Raw genomic sequence first — 17188 nt, forward strand, 5'->3', positions numbered from 1 at the left:
TCAAGTAAGGTCAATATATTTTTGACTCAAAAATTAGAATCACTTGTCTAAAATTTAGATGAATGAATGAGGGGCCTGGAATGCCAGGCTAAGGGGCTTTGACTTGATCTAGAGATGAAGGGGAGCTAGGGAAAGATTTTTGAGCAGGGCAGGGACAGGTTTTGACAGGGCAAGGTGTGAGTAATTGAAAGCTCCTCTGGAGATTGATGTTAGGGGTGGGGGTAAGCCAGGGGAAGGATCCAGGCTATTGGGTGGGGATGGGGTAGCTCACTGGCTACTGAAGAGACAAGACTTGGTGACTTTTGGCTGAAAGACTAACCAGGAAAAAAACAGGTTTCTTGGAAGGGTGGAGGTGCCCTTGGAGAAGTAAGGACCCTCTACTGGCCTACACCGTCCACCAGCAACCATCACCCTCCCTCCCTCCTCCCTCAGTTCAGCACCCCTCCCAACATGGTACAGCTCTGGGCAGAGGAACAGACACACAGCCACCCCAAACACTTGTTCTCTCCTCAGTTTAATGGTGGTTAGTGGGATTGCCAAACCCCCTCCCCGTTCCCCTCCCTGCCCCGTACAAAATGTGTGTGTTTTTTTTTTAAACAAGAAAAAGGGGGCAAAAGCCAGGAATGGGGGGAGGGGGGCGCAATCTGATATTTTCATACAGATTTTTGATTTTTTTTAATATATTATATATAAAACCATAGAGAGCAACGCACCCTCCCCCCAAACTCCTTTCTCCCTCCCCGGGGGGCCTGGAGGAGAGATGGGGAAGGCCCCCCAAGGAGTGGGTGGACAGAGAGACAAATATGGAAGGGACAGATGTGGGGGAAGGAGGTAGAGGGAAGGAGAGCCCAGGAGCCTGGGGAAGGGGAGATTGGAGAAAAGTTGCGGCTGTCTCCCTCATTGCCCCCATCAAAGTTATGACACAAAGACACAGAATCCCTGTTTCCACACCCTCCCCCCACCCTTACCCCCACCGTGCAAACATGGCTTTGCAAAGAGGTTCCCAGAGCTCTGTGGAACTCCTCCAATGGCTGGCATGGGGTCTGGGACCCCCAAAGATATCTCTGTTCCCCTTCCCTGCCCACCCCACCCTTCCCAGAATCTGACCCCTCCCCACAAGACCTGGTTCTGCAGCCTAGGGGCCTTGGCCTTCCCCCAGTTATCTTCCCCCAACCCAATCCCTACCGCCCTCCCTGGACTTGGGGGTCTGGACCTTTGGCCCTTGCCCCCCTGGGGGACCCAGACCTCTGGGCCCTTGCTTCTGGCCCTTGCAGAGACCCAGGCATCCGACACCCCCATCCCTGCCCAAGCGTCTGAGGTGTTAGTGGTGGGGGGAGAAGCCCACCATCCCAGACTCCGGTAAATGTCTTTGCAGCTGGCAGTGGGGTGGACCCCAGCCCAGGCCCATGCCTGGGGTGGAGGTGGGGTCAGATAAAGAATTCTTCTTTCCTCTTGTGTCCATCGCTGCCATTGAGAAAGGCTTCTCTTGCTTCTCCCTGCTCATCCAGGCCACTGGCCTCATGGGTCAGATAGGAGCCTGAGGGGTGACAGACCCCGGGGCAGAGGCAACAGATATGTGTGGACCCAAGAGTCAGACAGGGAGGCCGACAAGACATAGCAGACGAAGGAAGAGAGAGAGACGGAACATACAGGGAGAGGGAATCAAGTCCAGGGAAGAGCAAAACAGGGGCAGAGGAAGAGGTAAAAGCAGAATTAGGAAGACTCCAAAAGTTCACGGAAAGATCAACCCTTATCCGTTCTCTTGATAGTATCCCCTTGCTCTGCTCCCAACGAACTCAGCAATTAGGAATTCAAACGCATGGTCTTAATTCAGCTTCAACCCTTCACCTCTTTTAGGGTCCTGGAGCAAAAGACCCGCCCCTTTTCGGGATCTGGGCCACAGGTTTCAAATCCTGGATCTAGGTTCCTCCCCTTCCCGGCTCTTCCCGGCCCGCCCTCTTTCGAATCGGGTTTTAGGCCCCACCCCTTTCCGAACGCCACAACCAACCACACCCCTCGAAGAATTTGAGACCCCGCCCCCACTCACCCTTCTGCCGTACTGAGCACCAGACCATGCCCACCAGCACACAGATGATCAGAAACACCAGTAGCGCCAGGATGCCGCCCACAATGGCGTACGGCACCGACGTCTGAGCCTCTACCACCGCACCAGGGTCTGCCAAAAGGACAGGGGGGCAGGCCCAGGTCATCGGAGGACGGTCCCAGCCCGGGCCAATCGCTGCCAACCTCTTAAACCTTTCTGCACGCCACGTCCAACCGCGCCCCCTTATGTGCCACGCCCCTCAAATCACTGCCACCTGGTGGCCCCTTCCCCTGGTGCCATTCTTAATGCTCCGCTTCCTCAAGGAATGCGTGTAGGTTTGTACAATGCCCGACCCGGCCCCCGAGTCGCTATATTTCGCTAATATCTACCTGCCTCCTCCCCCCCGCCTCACCCCACCCCCCAGAGAACAGAAAGAACACATCCCTTTTCTTTTGTCTTCAGGTCCAAGCCCCTCCCCATCTTTTCTGAAACGCTCCAGGTATTTAAAATGCTGAGCTAGGGCCCAACCACTCCAAAATTCCTGCCCCACCGTCCTAGGAGCTGAACACATAACACTTACTTTGTGCTAGAGGCCTCCAACCGCTTTATATATTTAGCTCATATAGTCTTCACAACAACCCTATGAGGTAGGTGCTGTTGTTTATTTCCACTTTACCGATGAGGAAACTAAGGCACGAAGTTACCCGCAACAGGACGCTGCAGAACTGAATCTGAACCCAGACGATCATTCTGGCCCCAGAACTATAAGAACTCTGTGGGCTTTTGACCCCCTGGAATCATTCTTTGCCCACACAGGACAGTGCGGAGACCCCGGGAGGCCCCGCCCCTACCCTGAGCCCTGCCCCCAGGCCTGCCGCCGCACGTCCTCACCGTAGACCACGAGCACATAGAGCGCCCTCGCGTGGCCATGCTTGTTCGACGCCTCGCAGGTGTAGGTGCCATTATCCGCGGATACCAGGCCGGGCAGCGTAAGCGTCTCCCCGACTGCCTCGGCCCGCTCTGGCAAAGACTCATTACCGCGGTTCCAGCGGATCTGGTTTGGCCTGGGCGGGGGTATATAATGAGAGTTAGGGACGCAGGTGTCAGCACCCGATTCTGACGTTTCAGGAATCTAGACATGCCGCATCTCCAAATAAGAGGGTCCTTATTAGCCCTTTCCTTCCTAGAAAACCAACAGTCCTGGACCCAGCTTCCACCCATCACCAGAGTCTCAGGAATCCCAGCCTTTCCCCCAGCCCCTTCCACCCTGAGAATCCAGGAGTCCGGGACCCCACGGCCTCCTTCCTCACGATCTAGCTCCAGACCCCTCCTTTCTCAGGACTCAGAAGTCTGGGCCGCAGCCCCCTCTGTTAGCCCAGTCCCCTCTTTCCTGAGACACAGGTGTCCAGGTTCCCAGCCCTATTCTCCTCAGGACCCTGAAGTCTCGGGCCCCAGAGCTCACCTGGGGTTCCCCGTCACAGCACATGTCAGCACCAGCGTGTCTCCCTCCCTCACCACAGCTTGGGAGGCATGGATCCGGGCCGTGGGGGAGTCTGTGGGCAGAAGTGAGATGAGAGAGTGGTTGTCCGGGTCATCATGCAGACTAGGAACTCCCCCGGGGACAGGCGGTGGGGGGTGGGACACTCCCTCCCCCGGGTGCTGGCCCGCCAGGCACTTACACTGCACATCCAGCACGTACTGCGTCTGTTTGCTGTGTCCGGAGGGCAGCGCCTGGTTCTGCGCCTCGCAGATGACGATACCGCCGTCGTCCTTGCGGTCCACACGAAACCGCACTGTGCTCGCCACGCTCCAGACCTTGCCATTTTCCTGGCTGCTGCTCACTCCTGCCAAGACCCGCCCGGACACTGTCAGGTCGGGGTTATGGCTCCGCCCACCGAAGGAGCACCCCACCCCCAAGCCAGTCCCGAAGCAGGCTATTTGCCAAGCTCCGCCCCTTATCCACAGCCCTCGCCTCTACTTCTCCAAACCACGCCGTCCTCGAAAGAGGCCCACCACCCCACGTGTCTCTTCCCAAAGCTCACGCCTCTTTCACCCCACGCCCTCTCATCTATCAGTTCATTCAATAGCTATATATTGAGTGACTAGTGTCTGCCAAACCTGTGCACTCTTCTTCAGGCCCCGCCCACGTATAAACCAGCCCTTCCCAAGCCATGCCTCCTGGAACCCCGCCTCCTCTTAAGTCCCGCCCTTCGCTGGCACCTCCCCCGCCCACCCCCATCCCTGATCCCAGGTAGTACCTTTCAGCTCCTTTCGGTCCCGGTGCCAGCGCAGGACGGCGGCCGGGCGGGACCGTGGAACAAGGCAGCTGAGCTCCACCTCGCCGCCCTCCACCGCCTGTTCCCGGACCTCCACTACAGGATTCTCCGGGGCCACTGCCGCAGGGAGAAGGGGGCAAGGAGGAGATCAAGGGAGGCACCAAGGTGGGCTCAAAGTAACCAGGCTGCGGGATTCCAGGGACCAAAGGGAACAAGGGTCCCAGGTGGCAGGGGTCAAACACAGAGGCCAGAGGTCAGGAAGGCCGGCCTTATTTACTGGGACCAGATGTCCAGGAGGTTAAAAACAGCCAGGGTCAGGTCTCAGGATAAGGGATAAGCAGAGAAGAAAGGAAAGGGATGGGTCTGAGGAGGGGGAGGCCGTTACCCAGTACAGTGAGCGTGGCAATCTGGTGGTGGGTATCCTCCGTGTAGAGCTGGCAGAAGTAGCCCCCCTCGTCCTCCAGGCGCGCATCTGAGAGCCGGATCCGAACCCGGCGTGGGGAGAACTCCTCAAGCTGGAAACGCTCATCCTTCAGGGCTAGAGAGTGAACGACAAGAGTGAACTTGGGGAATCCTGACCTCAGAAGTCCCACCCTTTCTCCAGGAGCTTCGAGTTCAGCCCTCTGCCTCTTTTCTCCAACCATACGCATGCGTCTAAGGTGCCCACCTAGTTACTCCCTTGGGTACCCAGAACGTTTCATGCCTTCCCACCCACAGGACCAGGAGTCCAGGCCCCCAGCCCCCTCCTCCCTCAGACCCTGGAGTCCAGAGTCTCAGCTCTGTCCTCTGTCAGGCCCCAGCCCTCTCCTCCTTCAAGACTCAGGATTCCAGACCCCAGCACTCACCACGGGTACCATTGAAGAAGAGGGTCTGCCGGGCGGGGTTCTGAATGACAACTATAGATCCATCATACTGGTGCAGACGGCAGGTTATCTCGGCCACCCCACCCTCAGCCACTGTCACATTCTCTGTCTGTACTTCCTGTCCTGCCCCTGGACCAGCAGACAGAGAGACAGGATAGGAGACTCATTGAGGGGTGCAATTCAGTCTTTGCTCTCTCCCTCTGTTCCTCGCCCATCCAAACCTCCAATCCCTCTCCTTTCCCTCTCATTCAGTTCATTACACCCAACACTTCCTGCAGGCTGGAGTCCAGGAGATGGAGAAAACCTGCCCCCTGCTCTAGAGGAGGTGCAGTCAAGATCCAGCGGCATATGCTCTAATGGGAATAGCACAGGGCACGCCGGGAGCCCAGAGGAAGTGGAGACTAAGACCACCCAGGGAGAGGGGTGATCAGGGAAGGCTCTACAAGAAAGCTCCATTGGATCCACATTTTAAAGAATGCACAGGAGTTCACCAGGTACGGGAAACTGCGATGTGCTCACCAAACCCCGTCTTTCACACCTGAGCACATGTGGTAACTCGTCTGTAGAGACGGCCACGATATTCTTCCCATCCCTGTATGTGCCCTTTGTGAGCTGACTTTGCTGCTCTTCCCATTAATGAAGCACTCTGACCCTGCGAATCTGGGGAGGCCTTGTGACTTGCTTTGAAGTGAATATCACTTTGCTAGAAGTGATATTGTATGAGTTCTGGAGCCTAGGTCTCAAGAGACCTTGCAGCTTCCGTGCATGCCCTCTTGCTGCCCTGACACTGTCAGGTGAACATGCCCGAACCGGCTTCCTTGAGGATGAGAGACCACATGGAGAGAGAAGCCCAGCCGGAAGCCAGCACCAACTGCCAGCCATGTGAGTGAGGCCATCCCAGACCACCCAGCCCCAGTGGCACCACCAGGTGACCGTAGCTACATGAGTGACTCCTGGTGAGACCAAGAGAAGAGATACCCGACTGATACAGTCCAAACTGCTGACCCCCAGAGTCATGAGCAAAAAACATAATTGCTGTTTAAAGACCTATGTTTTGGAGGGTCTCCGAACACCGCTCAAGTTAACTGGTACCACACTCTATTAGGCTACATTTCCTAGGATCCCTTGTGCTTAGGTGGGGCCATGTGACTGATTTCTGGCCGATGGGCTGTAGGCAGAAGAGAGAAACCCCTCTTCCAGCCTGGCTCATCTCACTTGCAATCCTTCATACTGGCTGAATGGAGAGGACTTCCAAAAACCCAGAGGAGGACAGGATCACAAGCTGGAAGGAGCCCAGGGCCCTGACTTCCTGCCGCCTGTGACCTGCCTGCACAGGACTGTAGCATGAGTGAGAAATACACTTTTTTGTTAAGCCATTGAGATTTCAGGGCTGTTGTTATAGCAGTTAACTGACCCTGATTAATCCAACAGAGGGACAAGGTAAGGGGTTAGTAAGGGGGTGTTCCCAGCCAAGGAAACAGCGTAAAGCTCAAAGCTGAAATCAATCATCAACAGCATCATCATCGTCACCGTCATCTTCAAAACAACAATAACCAAATAGCTTCTGTTTATTAGGCACTTCCTGTTCCAGGCTTTGTGCTAGGGGCATTACCTATATAATTTCCATTTAATCATCACAATACCTGAACAAGGGAGGCATTATTATCAATCTCCAGTTGTTTTTTTTTTTTCCCGGTTCCCATTTTATAGATGAGAAGATTGGTCCAGAGAAAATGACTTGGCCAAGGTCACAGCCTGAGAGTGGCAGAGGCAGGGTCTGCCTCCAAATCTTTCTGATTCCGTAACCTGCATCCACATGCATTCCTGGTTCTCTGGGTGAAAAGTGTCCAGCATTGGTGAGGGGTTGTGGGATGTGCTTATGAAGGGCCTCAAATGCCAGGCTAGGAGATTAGCTTTTATCCTGAAGGCCAGTGGAGAAACTGAAGCAGGAAGGAGTCATGATCAGATCTGGTTATTTACCTTTAAATGCTGGACAACTATCGCTTCATGTCTCTTACATACGGTCTCATTCATTCATTTGAGCAGCGGGGAGGTTTTCAGGGGCTGGGTGCCCAGAGATGAGTCACATGAGGTCCCTGTCCTGGAAGGCCTTCAATATTTATGGGGAGGTAGACACAGATCACTGTAAAATCCCATCAGAAGTGTTATGGTCCCTGTAAGAGGGACAGGTAACCTGATTTTGGGGGCTGAGGGGCGGAAAAGATTAATTCTGGGGAGAGGAGGCAGAGACAGCAAGCTTCCTACCCAGCATCCATTCTTCCCTTTCTCTTTAGAAAAAGAACCCTGGTTGTATTTTACGGTTGCCCTATATCCAGCAGAAAGAGAAATTTCCCAGACTCCTTTGCAGCTAAGTGAGGCCATGTGACAAAATTTTGTCCGACTGGGTATCAGGAAAAGTGTCATGTGATAATTTTGAGGACTTTCTAAAGAAAGGGGCTAAGTCCTTTTTCCACCAGGTCACCTTTATGGAATTAGGATGCGATGGAATTCTGGAACCCAGAGCTGGAAGGTGCCTGGGTCTCTGGTGATGATGTGGAGCTGCCATAAAAGGCCTGGATGCCTACTTCTGGCTTCTTTTATCTTTGAATATAATGCTTTGTGAATTTAAGCCACTACTAGGGGTTTATCTAGTCCTTCCCAGAATATCAATTTTAACATGTCCAATCCTTGCCCCAAATATTTTCCTTCCCACGTTTTCTCAGTCTCGGTAAATGTCACAACCTGGTGGCTCAGACCAAAATACCTAGAAGTCATGCAAGTTTTCACCCTTTCCCTCACCTCTAACATCAGCAAGATCTATCCATTCTATTTCCAAAATATATCCCAAACCTGTTCACCTTTGGCTACCTCACCTACCATCACCTAGTCCAAGGACACCATCTGTTACCTCGTCCTTCAAGAGCTATTCATGAGTCTCCCTTCTTCCCCACCTGCCTCCCCTCAGGCAAGTCTCAACACAGCCAGAGTGTTTACAACACTCCGAAGGCTGTCCTTAGAATAAAATCTAGACCCCTTCCCTGGGTCTTCAAGGTGCTTGGTGGTAGCCCTTCTCTGACCACAGTTCTGACCACCTTCCTGCTACTCACTTCACTCTGGGCCCACTGGCCTTGATGTCCCTCAAACATGCTGAGCTTGTTCCCACCTCAGGGCCTTTGCACTGGCTCTTCCATCTGCCAGGAATGTTCTTCCCCCTTGATCATCCCAGGACTGCCTCCTGTTCTCATTCAGGCCTCTGTGCCTCAGATCAGAGACGCCTTTGCTCACTCCCTGGGCCTTCCCCTCCAGAACACTTCCTATTTCATCACCACTGTTTTATTTCCTCTATGGAAATTTCACTGAACTTATTTTATTAATTTGCATACTTGTTTGTTGTCTGTTTGTCCCTCATCACTCGAACATACACCCCATGAAGGCAGGGATGTAATCCCCTTGGGTTTACTGCTGCACCCTGGCGCCTGGAAGTGTGCCTGGGGACGCACATGCATGGGGATGTCTCTGGGGAGACTGATGCATGAATCGCACGTGTCAGGCAGGATCTCATTTCATCCTCACAACAACTTTGTGACATCACATTATTCTCATCTTAAACACCTGGGTGGATCCCAGCTGGACCACTTGCCATCTGTGTGACCTGGGACAACTGGCTTAACCTTTCTGAGCCTCAGATGCCCTGTCTGTAAAGTGGGGATGATGCCAATGCCTGATTGACAAGGATTAGCCCAGGACCTGAGGCTCAGGGAGCCCTCTGTGCAAAGCTGCTGTTATCATAACCTCCGGAAACATGCCCATCCACCTGAGAACTGGCCTGCCTGCACATTCTGGTACTTTAAAAAAAACCATCTTGAAGCCTATCCGTGGATCCTGGACCTCAGGACTAGCCCAATGCTAGCCCCCATTTTATAGATGTGGAAAACGAGGCTCAGGGGTCCCAGGCAAGTCAGTGGCAGAAACTCAACATCTCTTGGGAGCCCTCCGGACCTCTGGGTCTGCCCCCCTCAAATGTGTCCCCTGCTCTCTGCTTGAAGGTGCACATGGGGTGAGGGTGGGGGGCTTTTGTCTTATTCCCTCCCCCTCCTGAGGAGTCAGTAACCAACAGTGTCTGTGCCTGGAATATTAATGTCCTAGGAGCTTTTGTTTCGGGGTTGGGGGGTGGTGAGGCAGGACTTTCTGGTCAGAGAGGGGCTGAGCTTGGGGACTGGGGCACTGGCCCTTTAAACTGTGTTGACAGCCTGGAGTCGTCATGGGGATGGTGACTGGAAAAAGGGACTGGGGGGGGTTTGGGGAAGAGTGGCTGAACAGGTGACATGTAGAGACCCAGAATCCAGCACTCTTCCCCTTTAGACCTGGAAATCCGGCCCCCGCAGCTGCCTCCTCTCCCAGGATCCAGGAGCCCTGGTTTCTAGTGCCCTCCTCCATCAGGATCAGGAATCGGGGTCCTCGGCATCTTCTTCCCTCGAATCCTGAAGCCCCAAGCCCTCAGCCTTCTCCCTCCTCAAATCCAGGATTCTGGGCCTCCAACCCCCTCCTCCTTCAGGACCCAGGAGTCAGGGGTCCAGACTACACAGCTGGTGGATGTTTCCACGGAGACTAAGCCGAGTGGGGGGAGTACTTCCTGGGTCCTGAGTCAGCGAATACCCAAGGGAGTCTCAAGGTCACAGTTCCGGGAAGGTCACAGCCACCACCTCCATATCCTCTCCCCAGGGGGATCGTGGCATCATGCCTCCTTCCCCCACATCCTCCCCTAGGGAGGTGGTACATCCCTGCGTCCTGACCGAACCCCCCCTCAGCCCCCCATCAATGGCGGAGTCCGAACATCCTCGCACAAAGCATCAATTCTTCCCCAACTCAGCCTTGTGAAGGCGCCTGTATTCGAAGGACCTAGGCATCAGGGTCCCAGCCCCTCCTCCCTCAGAAACGTGGACTGGGACCCCCAGCCCCTTCCTCTCTCAGGACTCAAGAGTCTGTACCCACCCCACCCTCCATCAAGATCTAGGAGTCTGGGACCCCAGCCCCCTTCTCCCTCTGGACACGGGAGTTCAAGCTCCATTCCTCCCTCAGATCCAGGAGTCTAAGACCCCAGGCCCTCCTCCCTCAGACCCAGAGTCCAGACCCCCGCCCCCCCCCCCCCCGACCCAGGAGCCCGGCCCCCCGGCCCCTCCCCGCTCAGACCCAGAATCCAGGCCCCCGGCCCCTCCCCCCTCAGACCCAGAGTCCAGGCCCCCAGCTCCCTCCTGGGAACTTCTGACTCCAGCTCCACAGTCCTCAACCCCCAGAACACAGCCCGGCTCCGCAGCGCGCTTGTCCTCCTCCTGTCTGCGAAGCAAGCATCAGGTGGGGGCGTAGGGGTGAGTCAGCAGCTCACACACAAAGTTCCCCCTGTGGTCCTCACGTTCCTGGGATACTTAGAGCTCCCTGGATTCCGGGCCTCAAGCCCAGCCAGGGGGTAGGGGAGTCCTCCAGAGGTTCCCCCTGGGTGTGGGGTCAGGGGAAGAATTCCTGCTCCAGGAAGGGGGTGAGCCTGCACTGAGCACCCACTGTCCTCTCCTCCACCCCCAGCGCCCTCTATTTGCCCCCTTCCAGAGGAGCCCGGGCTCTGCTGCCACCCTCTTGCCCCACTGGGTGCCGGCTGAGGAGCCTTGGTGCCCGGTTCCCAGAGGACCTACGGGCCCGGGGTCTGCACAGGCAGGAACCAGTGGGTGTTGTGTCCTGGTGCCACAGGCCAATGGGTGCTGGCGAGTCCAACGGTCTCCCGGCACCCCCCGCCCCTCACCCCACCCAGAGAGAGAAAGCTGCCTTTGTGTTCCCCAAGACGGGGACAGGCCAGGCTCACACGACATTAACCCACCCCAGGCCCCAGCCCCGCTGCATCTAAGGTCTTGGAATCCATCGCGGAACCTGACCCCCACTCTGGGGACTCCGGCATTCGGCTCATGGGTGGGTAAGGATCAGTGACAGAAGCCTGTTTTCAGAGTGGCTGGGCAGAGCTTTAGGAGGGAGGGAAGACTGAGTCACTTGGGAGGGAAACACGATTCGGGATCAACAAACGCTCCCTCCACAAAGCCCCCCAACTCTTCATAGCTTCTTTACCTTTTCTTTGGATCTGGAGATCTGTTTCCTCTGCTCCTTTCTATTCCATCCAGTTCCTGGCCCGTGGGTCTCTGTTTCTGCCCGTGGGCATCTTTGGGCAGGCAACCCATCTCTCTCTCACTTCCTCTCGCCCACCCACCCTGGACCCCTTCTTTCTCTTGGCATAAATCTCACCAGCCTCTGCTGGTATTCTTGGTAGATGAGGGAGCCAGGAAAAAGAGAATACAGTTTTGAAAGGGTGTAAATGAACCCCATCTTCCATCCCTACTCCTGCTGGCTGGGCAAGGTGAGAGGGGAAGGGGAGCGACTAAAAGGGAAACGTGGGGACCATGGACAACTCCTAAAATCTGGGGGCCAAAGCCATTCAGAGATAACCAGAGAAAAGGAAAGCATGAAGGGTCCTCTGAGATCAGGTACTCCAGCTGCCTACTCCATGCTTTACAGAAGGGGAAGTGAGGTTCAGAGCGGGAAAGGGCAGGGGCTGACCCAGAATTACATCAGGGAGGCCTGGTTCCAGAGTGCTTCCCATGACACCTAGCTCTCTCCCAACTTGTTAAGTCCCACACCATTTTATTTAGAGAAAGTTTATAGAAGGGATTAGTGTACCAGGAAGCAGTGACTTTAAAACCAAACAACGGACAAGCCACAAGAAGTGCTGGAGAAAGGATTTTCGAACTGGGAAGGTGGTCATCTTAGGCTATACTCTGATTCTGAGAATCCAAATTCCTACGATTCTAAGCCGTCAAGATTCTAGATGTCAGAGGTGTCAAGATTCAGGATCTCCAAGAGGTCAAGGTTTCAGAATTGTGAAGATATCAGGAGGCTAGAATGCTAATGCCAGCAAAGATCTGGAACTTGAAAGGTGTCAAGATTCTAAAGACTTTGGGATTCTGGAAGCCTAAAGATGTCAACGGTTCTAAAATACCCTCAGGTTCTTTGTTTACTGGATTCGTTGGTTCTAGGAGTCTATGAGCCTGGGTTTTAGTGCCTAACAAAGAAAGAAAGAAAGACAAAATTGGATGGAGATGTAGCTAAGGTACCAAAGTGCTCATCTGGGAAATTGTGGCATGCCCGCCACAAAGAAAGGAGGTAATGGTGAAAGTTTTGAAGCGATGGCAGAAGACTATAAAAGAAAGCAAGGTGGAGGGTGACAGGTCCATTCTGCCCCTCACCTTGCCCCGAGGAGAGGAGAGGGAGGCTTTGCCTCAGACTCGAGTGGGGAAGGTGTCACTGCACCCAGCTTGCCAGAAACCCCTTCAGGGGTCCAAGTTGCAGTTCCTTTCCTTTCAGGTCACCGAGTTCAACATCCCCACTTTACAGAAAGGGAAACTGAGGCCCCGAGAGAGGAGGGTGCTTGCCATTGGCTACCCTGGCAAATGGCAAGAGGCAGGATTTAAACCCAGGCAGGCCCCCAGCCCTGTGCCATCTGGTCACAGCTCCCAAATTTCTACAGGACATACGGCCCTCCCACTTCTGCTCAGCCACCTCCCAGTCATCCATTCCCCCCAGGAGTGGCTTCCCGCACCGGGGACGGGGTGACCTGTGGCAGGTACCAGGCACACACAGTGTGAGAGTGTGAGTGTGGGGCTGACATTTCCTGACCTTGTCCTGGATCTCAGGGTCACCCTATCTTGGAGGTCTCCAGCTTTTCACTGTGCGTGATAAGGGTATGTGGAGGGCTCCCTGGAGGTCCTGGAGGGGGCGTCTCTGTAGGTCGTGGCCTGGGTGTGTGAACGGGTGGGGAGGGGCAGCGTTTGGAAGGCATTTGCTGAATCCACGTGTGTGTCCACATGCCAAGGTTCCCCATACACATTTTCCCTCCAGGGCCCTTCAGGATGCCCTCCCTGACTCAATTCCTCTTCAGGGGCACAGAGGGATAGAGAGATGGAGAAACGAAAGATGGCAATGGGGGAGCCCAGGATGGAGGATGTAAGGGTAGAAAGGAGAGGCAAGGGTAGAAAGGAGAGGCGGAGAGACAGGGAACAGGGAGACAGTGGGACAGAGAGAGGGGAGAGAGTGGGGAATGAGGGAGATAGGTGATAGAGGGGGCTAGAGAAACAGAAATGACAGAAAGAGGACAGAGAGACAAGGGAATGGGACAGATGGGGGACAGAAAACCAGAGGTGACAGTAAGACAGGGACAGAGAAGGAGAATGGGGGCAGAGAGGGAGGGCAAAAATACAGGGGGACAGAGAAGGGAGTCGAGAGGGTGATGGGGGGCAGGCAGAGTGACCCAGTAAAAAGGGACAGAGACCAAGGGACAGATGTAGGGGACAAAGACAGGATAGAGAGCTGGGGGACAGGGAGGCAAGGAGAAAGGGGGACAGACAGAGAGGGACAGCCTTGGAGACTGAGGGACAGAGGACAAGGGTAGGGGGACAAGGAGAGAGACTGAGGGACTCAGAGATAGGCGGACAGAGGGACCCAGAGACCGGACAGAAGGACAGCGGGCCGGCCCCGAGAAGGCTGGCTTGGGGCTGGACTGGGGGTCTCGGGCCCTTTGTCCCGCCGGGATCAGGGCCTGTGCGGGGTGGGGGGGTGCTGCGGCACGGCGGCCGGGGCCCGCGCCCCCTCCCCCGCTCGCGACTCCCGGCTCGCGGCTCCCGGCCCGCGCTGCGCTTTGTCCCGGGGAGGGGGCCCGGCCCGGCCCCGCGCGCATTGTTCCGCCTCTGCGGCCCCGCGGCCGCCGGGCTGTCACTGCGGCGCGCCCCCCGCCCCGGCCCCTGACCCTACCTGGCCCCGCCGCGGCCGCCCACAGCAGCAGCAGCGGCCACTGGAAGCGCCGGGCCCGGCCCATGGTGGTGCCGCCGCCGCCGCCGCCGCCGCTCGCTCCCGGCCGGCACCTGCACCTCCCGCGCAGCCCGCCCCGCCCCGCCCCCGCGCCCCTCGCCCCGCCCCCTGCCCGCCCGGGGGGCGGGGCGCCGAGGCCGGGGCGGGGCCGGCGCAGGGAGGGGCAGGGAGACGCGGGGAGGCCCCAGACAATGGGGGGAGAGGGCGCCGCGAGAGGGTTGGGGGAGCCGGACTGAGGGGAGGCGCCGGAGAGCTGGGGGTCCGCAGGCGGAGGCGTGCAGGAGGCGTGTGCGAGCTCGACTCGCGGCCGGAAAGTGCGGGGGCTGGGTGACGGCAGAGGGGGTGGGTGATGGAGAAGAGGGGAGCGCGTGCAGGGGGTGTGTGAGGGGGAGTGTGTCACGTGAAAGGTGAGGGTGCTGTTGGAAGGGTGCGCCACGGTGCGGGTGTGTGTGGAGGGGAGAGTGTTGAGTGAGGATGTGTGTGAGGCTGAGTGTCCAGGGAGGGGGAGTTTGGTGGGAAAGGTGAGTGTGAGAGGTGTTCAGTGGGCAGGTGGAGGTGCTCCGTGGACAGGTGGGTGGAGGTGAAGGCGGGGGCGTGCACATATTCCAGAGGGGGAGTGTAGGTGAAGGTGTGAGCGTGGAGGGAACGGGAGTGGGCTATGGGAAAGGTGACTCTGAGAGGTATTCTGCGGACAGGTGAGTGTGAGGGTGAAACTGTCATGTGACAGGCTGTGAGCTGAGCCACTCTGAGAGGGAGGCAGCAGCTTGTTGTCTGGGCAGGTCCAGGATCTCCCAGGGCAGGGCTAGGCTGCCCTGGGGTCAGGTCTCACCCTCCCTCCTGTCCTCACCAGAAACTCCGTGTTTCTGCATCATTCCCCAGAGGGAGAGGCTCCGGTGGACCCCTCCCAGGCCCGAGCGTCTAACTTCCCCAACCTGCTTCTCTGCTCTTCCAGCCCCAGTCTCTCTTTGTGTCCCTGTCTCTCTATGTGCTCTCCCTGCTTCTCTTCCATTGTTGGTGCTGACTCACCTCTCCAGACTTGAGTCCCTTCTCCCTCCTGGGAGGTTAGTCTCCCTGAGCCCACTTCTGTGGGACCTTGTAGACCTGGTGCAGGATATCACCCTTAGGACCCAGGAAGAGCGAGAAACCATGGAAGGTAGGAGCCCTCAACCTCTCCCACCACCATTTGACAATCAGGGAAACTGGGATATGCCAACTATGAAAATCCTTGCTCTTTATCTCCATCACTACCAAAAACTCCTATATCCAGGTCCTCCAACAGACTTCAGCTCCCGGCACCTCTTCTGTCCTCAGTGCCGAGTTCTCAGGATCCAAGCTCCTGTCAACCTCTGTATCGCCAGGACCATGGCTCCCAGCATCCCTTCTGTCCTTGGGAGCCAAGCTCCCATCAACCTCTATGTCCCCAGGGCCACAGCTCCAAGTGATTCCTTTCCTTTTCAATTCTCAGTTTACCTTTCTGTAAACTGGGGAAAGAGGTGTCGTGCTGGATAATCTCTAATCTTCCCAGGGCTCATGTTCTCTGTGTTAAGATAAGTGGGAAAGAGGTGTCCAACCTGGATTTGGGATACTGGGTTAGGGGTTAGCTAAGGGTTATCTTTCCTCCCAAGAACCTATAGGTCCCCTGCTCATGGCTCTAACCAATGTCTCCTGCTGCAGCTGCAGGGCACCCTGTGGGATGTTGGTTTGGTTCTCATCTGTCTTTTTTTATTTTTTTTTCTTTCTTTTTTTGCAGTACGCGGGCCTCTCGCTGCTGTGACCTCTCCCGCTGCGGAGCACAGGCTCCGGACGCGCAGGCTCAGCGGCCATGGCTCACGGGCCCAGCCGCCCCGCGGCATATGGGATCTTCCCGGATCGGGGCACGAACCCGTGTCCCCTGCATCTGCAGGCGGACTCTCAACCACTGCGCCACCAGGGAAGCCCTCATCTGTCTTTTTTAGTTCCACCTTTTCTTCCACCTGAGGTGGTCCTGTCCTTATCCTACTTCAGGGTACTTTATCCATTAGGGTTTTCATGCCAGTGACAGAAAATCCAACCCAACTGGGTTAAGAAAAAGAGGATTGTTTCACATATAAAAAAGTCTTGGGGGGCTTCCCTGGTGGCTCAGTGGTTGGGAATCCGCCTGCCAATGCAGGGGACACGGGTTCGAGCCCTGGTCCGGGAAGATCCCACATACCACGGAGCAACTAAGCCCGTGCACCATAACTACTGAGCCTGTGCTCTAGAGCCCATGAGCCATAACTACTGAGTCCACGTGCCACAACTACTGAAGCCCACACACCTACAGCCCGTGCTCCGCAACAAGAGAAGCCACCACAATGAAAAGCCCGCGCACTGCAACGAAGAGTAGCCCCTGCTCACCGCAACCAGAGAAAAGCCCGCGCACAGCAACGAAGACAACACAGCCAAAAAAATTAAATGAATAAAATAAAAATAATAAAATAAATAAATTTATTTAAAAAAAATTCTTGCGTATGACTGGCTTCAAAATGGTCTGTCCTAAGGGTAAATAGTCCCTTCGTGTTGCAGGATGGCTGGCAAATACCTCTGGGGCCACACTTTTCCCTCACATTTGGAGAGGGATAGAGAGAGAAAAAGACAGACTGAGAGAGTCAGACTGTGGGAGACTGAGCAGAGGAGAGACTTGAAGAAGCTCCCTCAGCAGAGTGAGGAAACATTTTTCCTTAGAAGCCCCCCAAAAACCTTCCATTGTGTCTCATTGGTCCAGATGATGCCACCTGCCTATCACTGAACCAATATCACTGGCCAGGGGATGAGATTAAGCTGGTTAAATTAGATATGAGCCACAGGCTCCCCCTACCATGAGGTCAGAGGTGAAATTAGATTTCTCAAGCAGAAATAGACATTGGGGAGACAACTGCTGTGCCTGCTCTTCTGGGGGGATGGGCTGCACACCGTGCGTTGACTATTCTTGAGTTTTTGAGGTCCAGGGATTTTGTTAGTTGTTTTCTCAGCATTATTCTGTGAGATAATAAAAATATATATTGGTCTCTGCCCCTGGTTCCTGGCACGGAGCTCCTGAAACCCTCGTAGTTACCTAAATGATAAGAACACCAGGAGAATCTTTTGTT

The 17188-nt window shown here is 55.5% G+C and overlaps 1 protein-coding gene across 1 annotated transcript; it reads right to left on the reverse strand.

Annotated features, from left to right (window-relative positions):
• Nucleotides 1-497: 497 nt before the first annotated feature.
• Nucleotides 498-14134, reverse strand: CADM4 (cell adhesion molecule 4). The gene is made up of 9 exons (XM_027079734.1): nt 14025-14134; nt 5166-5312; nt 4706-4858; nt 4303-4437; nt 3724-3888; nt 3507-3597; nt 2936-3108; nt 2048-2176; nt 498-1537 (listed from the first exon to the last, which is right to left on the reverse strand). The coding sequence occupies exons 1-9, from the start codon at nt 14086-14088 to the stop codon at nt 1428-1430; spliced, it is 1167 nt and encodes a 388-aa protein (XP_026935535.1). The 5' UTR covers nt 14089-14134; the 3' UTR covers nt 498-1427.
• Nucleotides 14135-17188: the final 3054 nt, after the last annotated feature.

This window comes from Aethalodelphis obliquidens, unplaced genomic scaffold, assembly GCF_003676395.1.
Source record: "Aethalodelphis obliquidens isolate GAN/ISIS:26980383/991018 unplaced genomic scaffold, ASM367639v1 scaffold43, whole genome shotgun sequence".
Taxonomy (NCBI): Eukaryota; Metazoa; Chordata; class Mammalia; order Artiodactyla; family Delphinidae; genus Aethalodelphis; species Aethalodelphis obliquidens.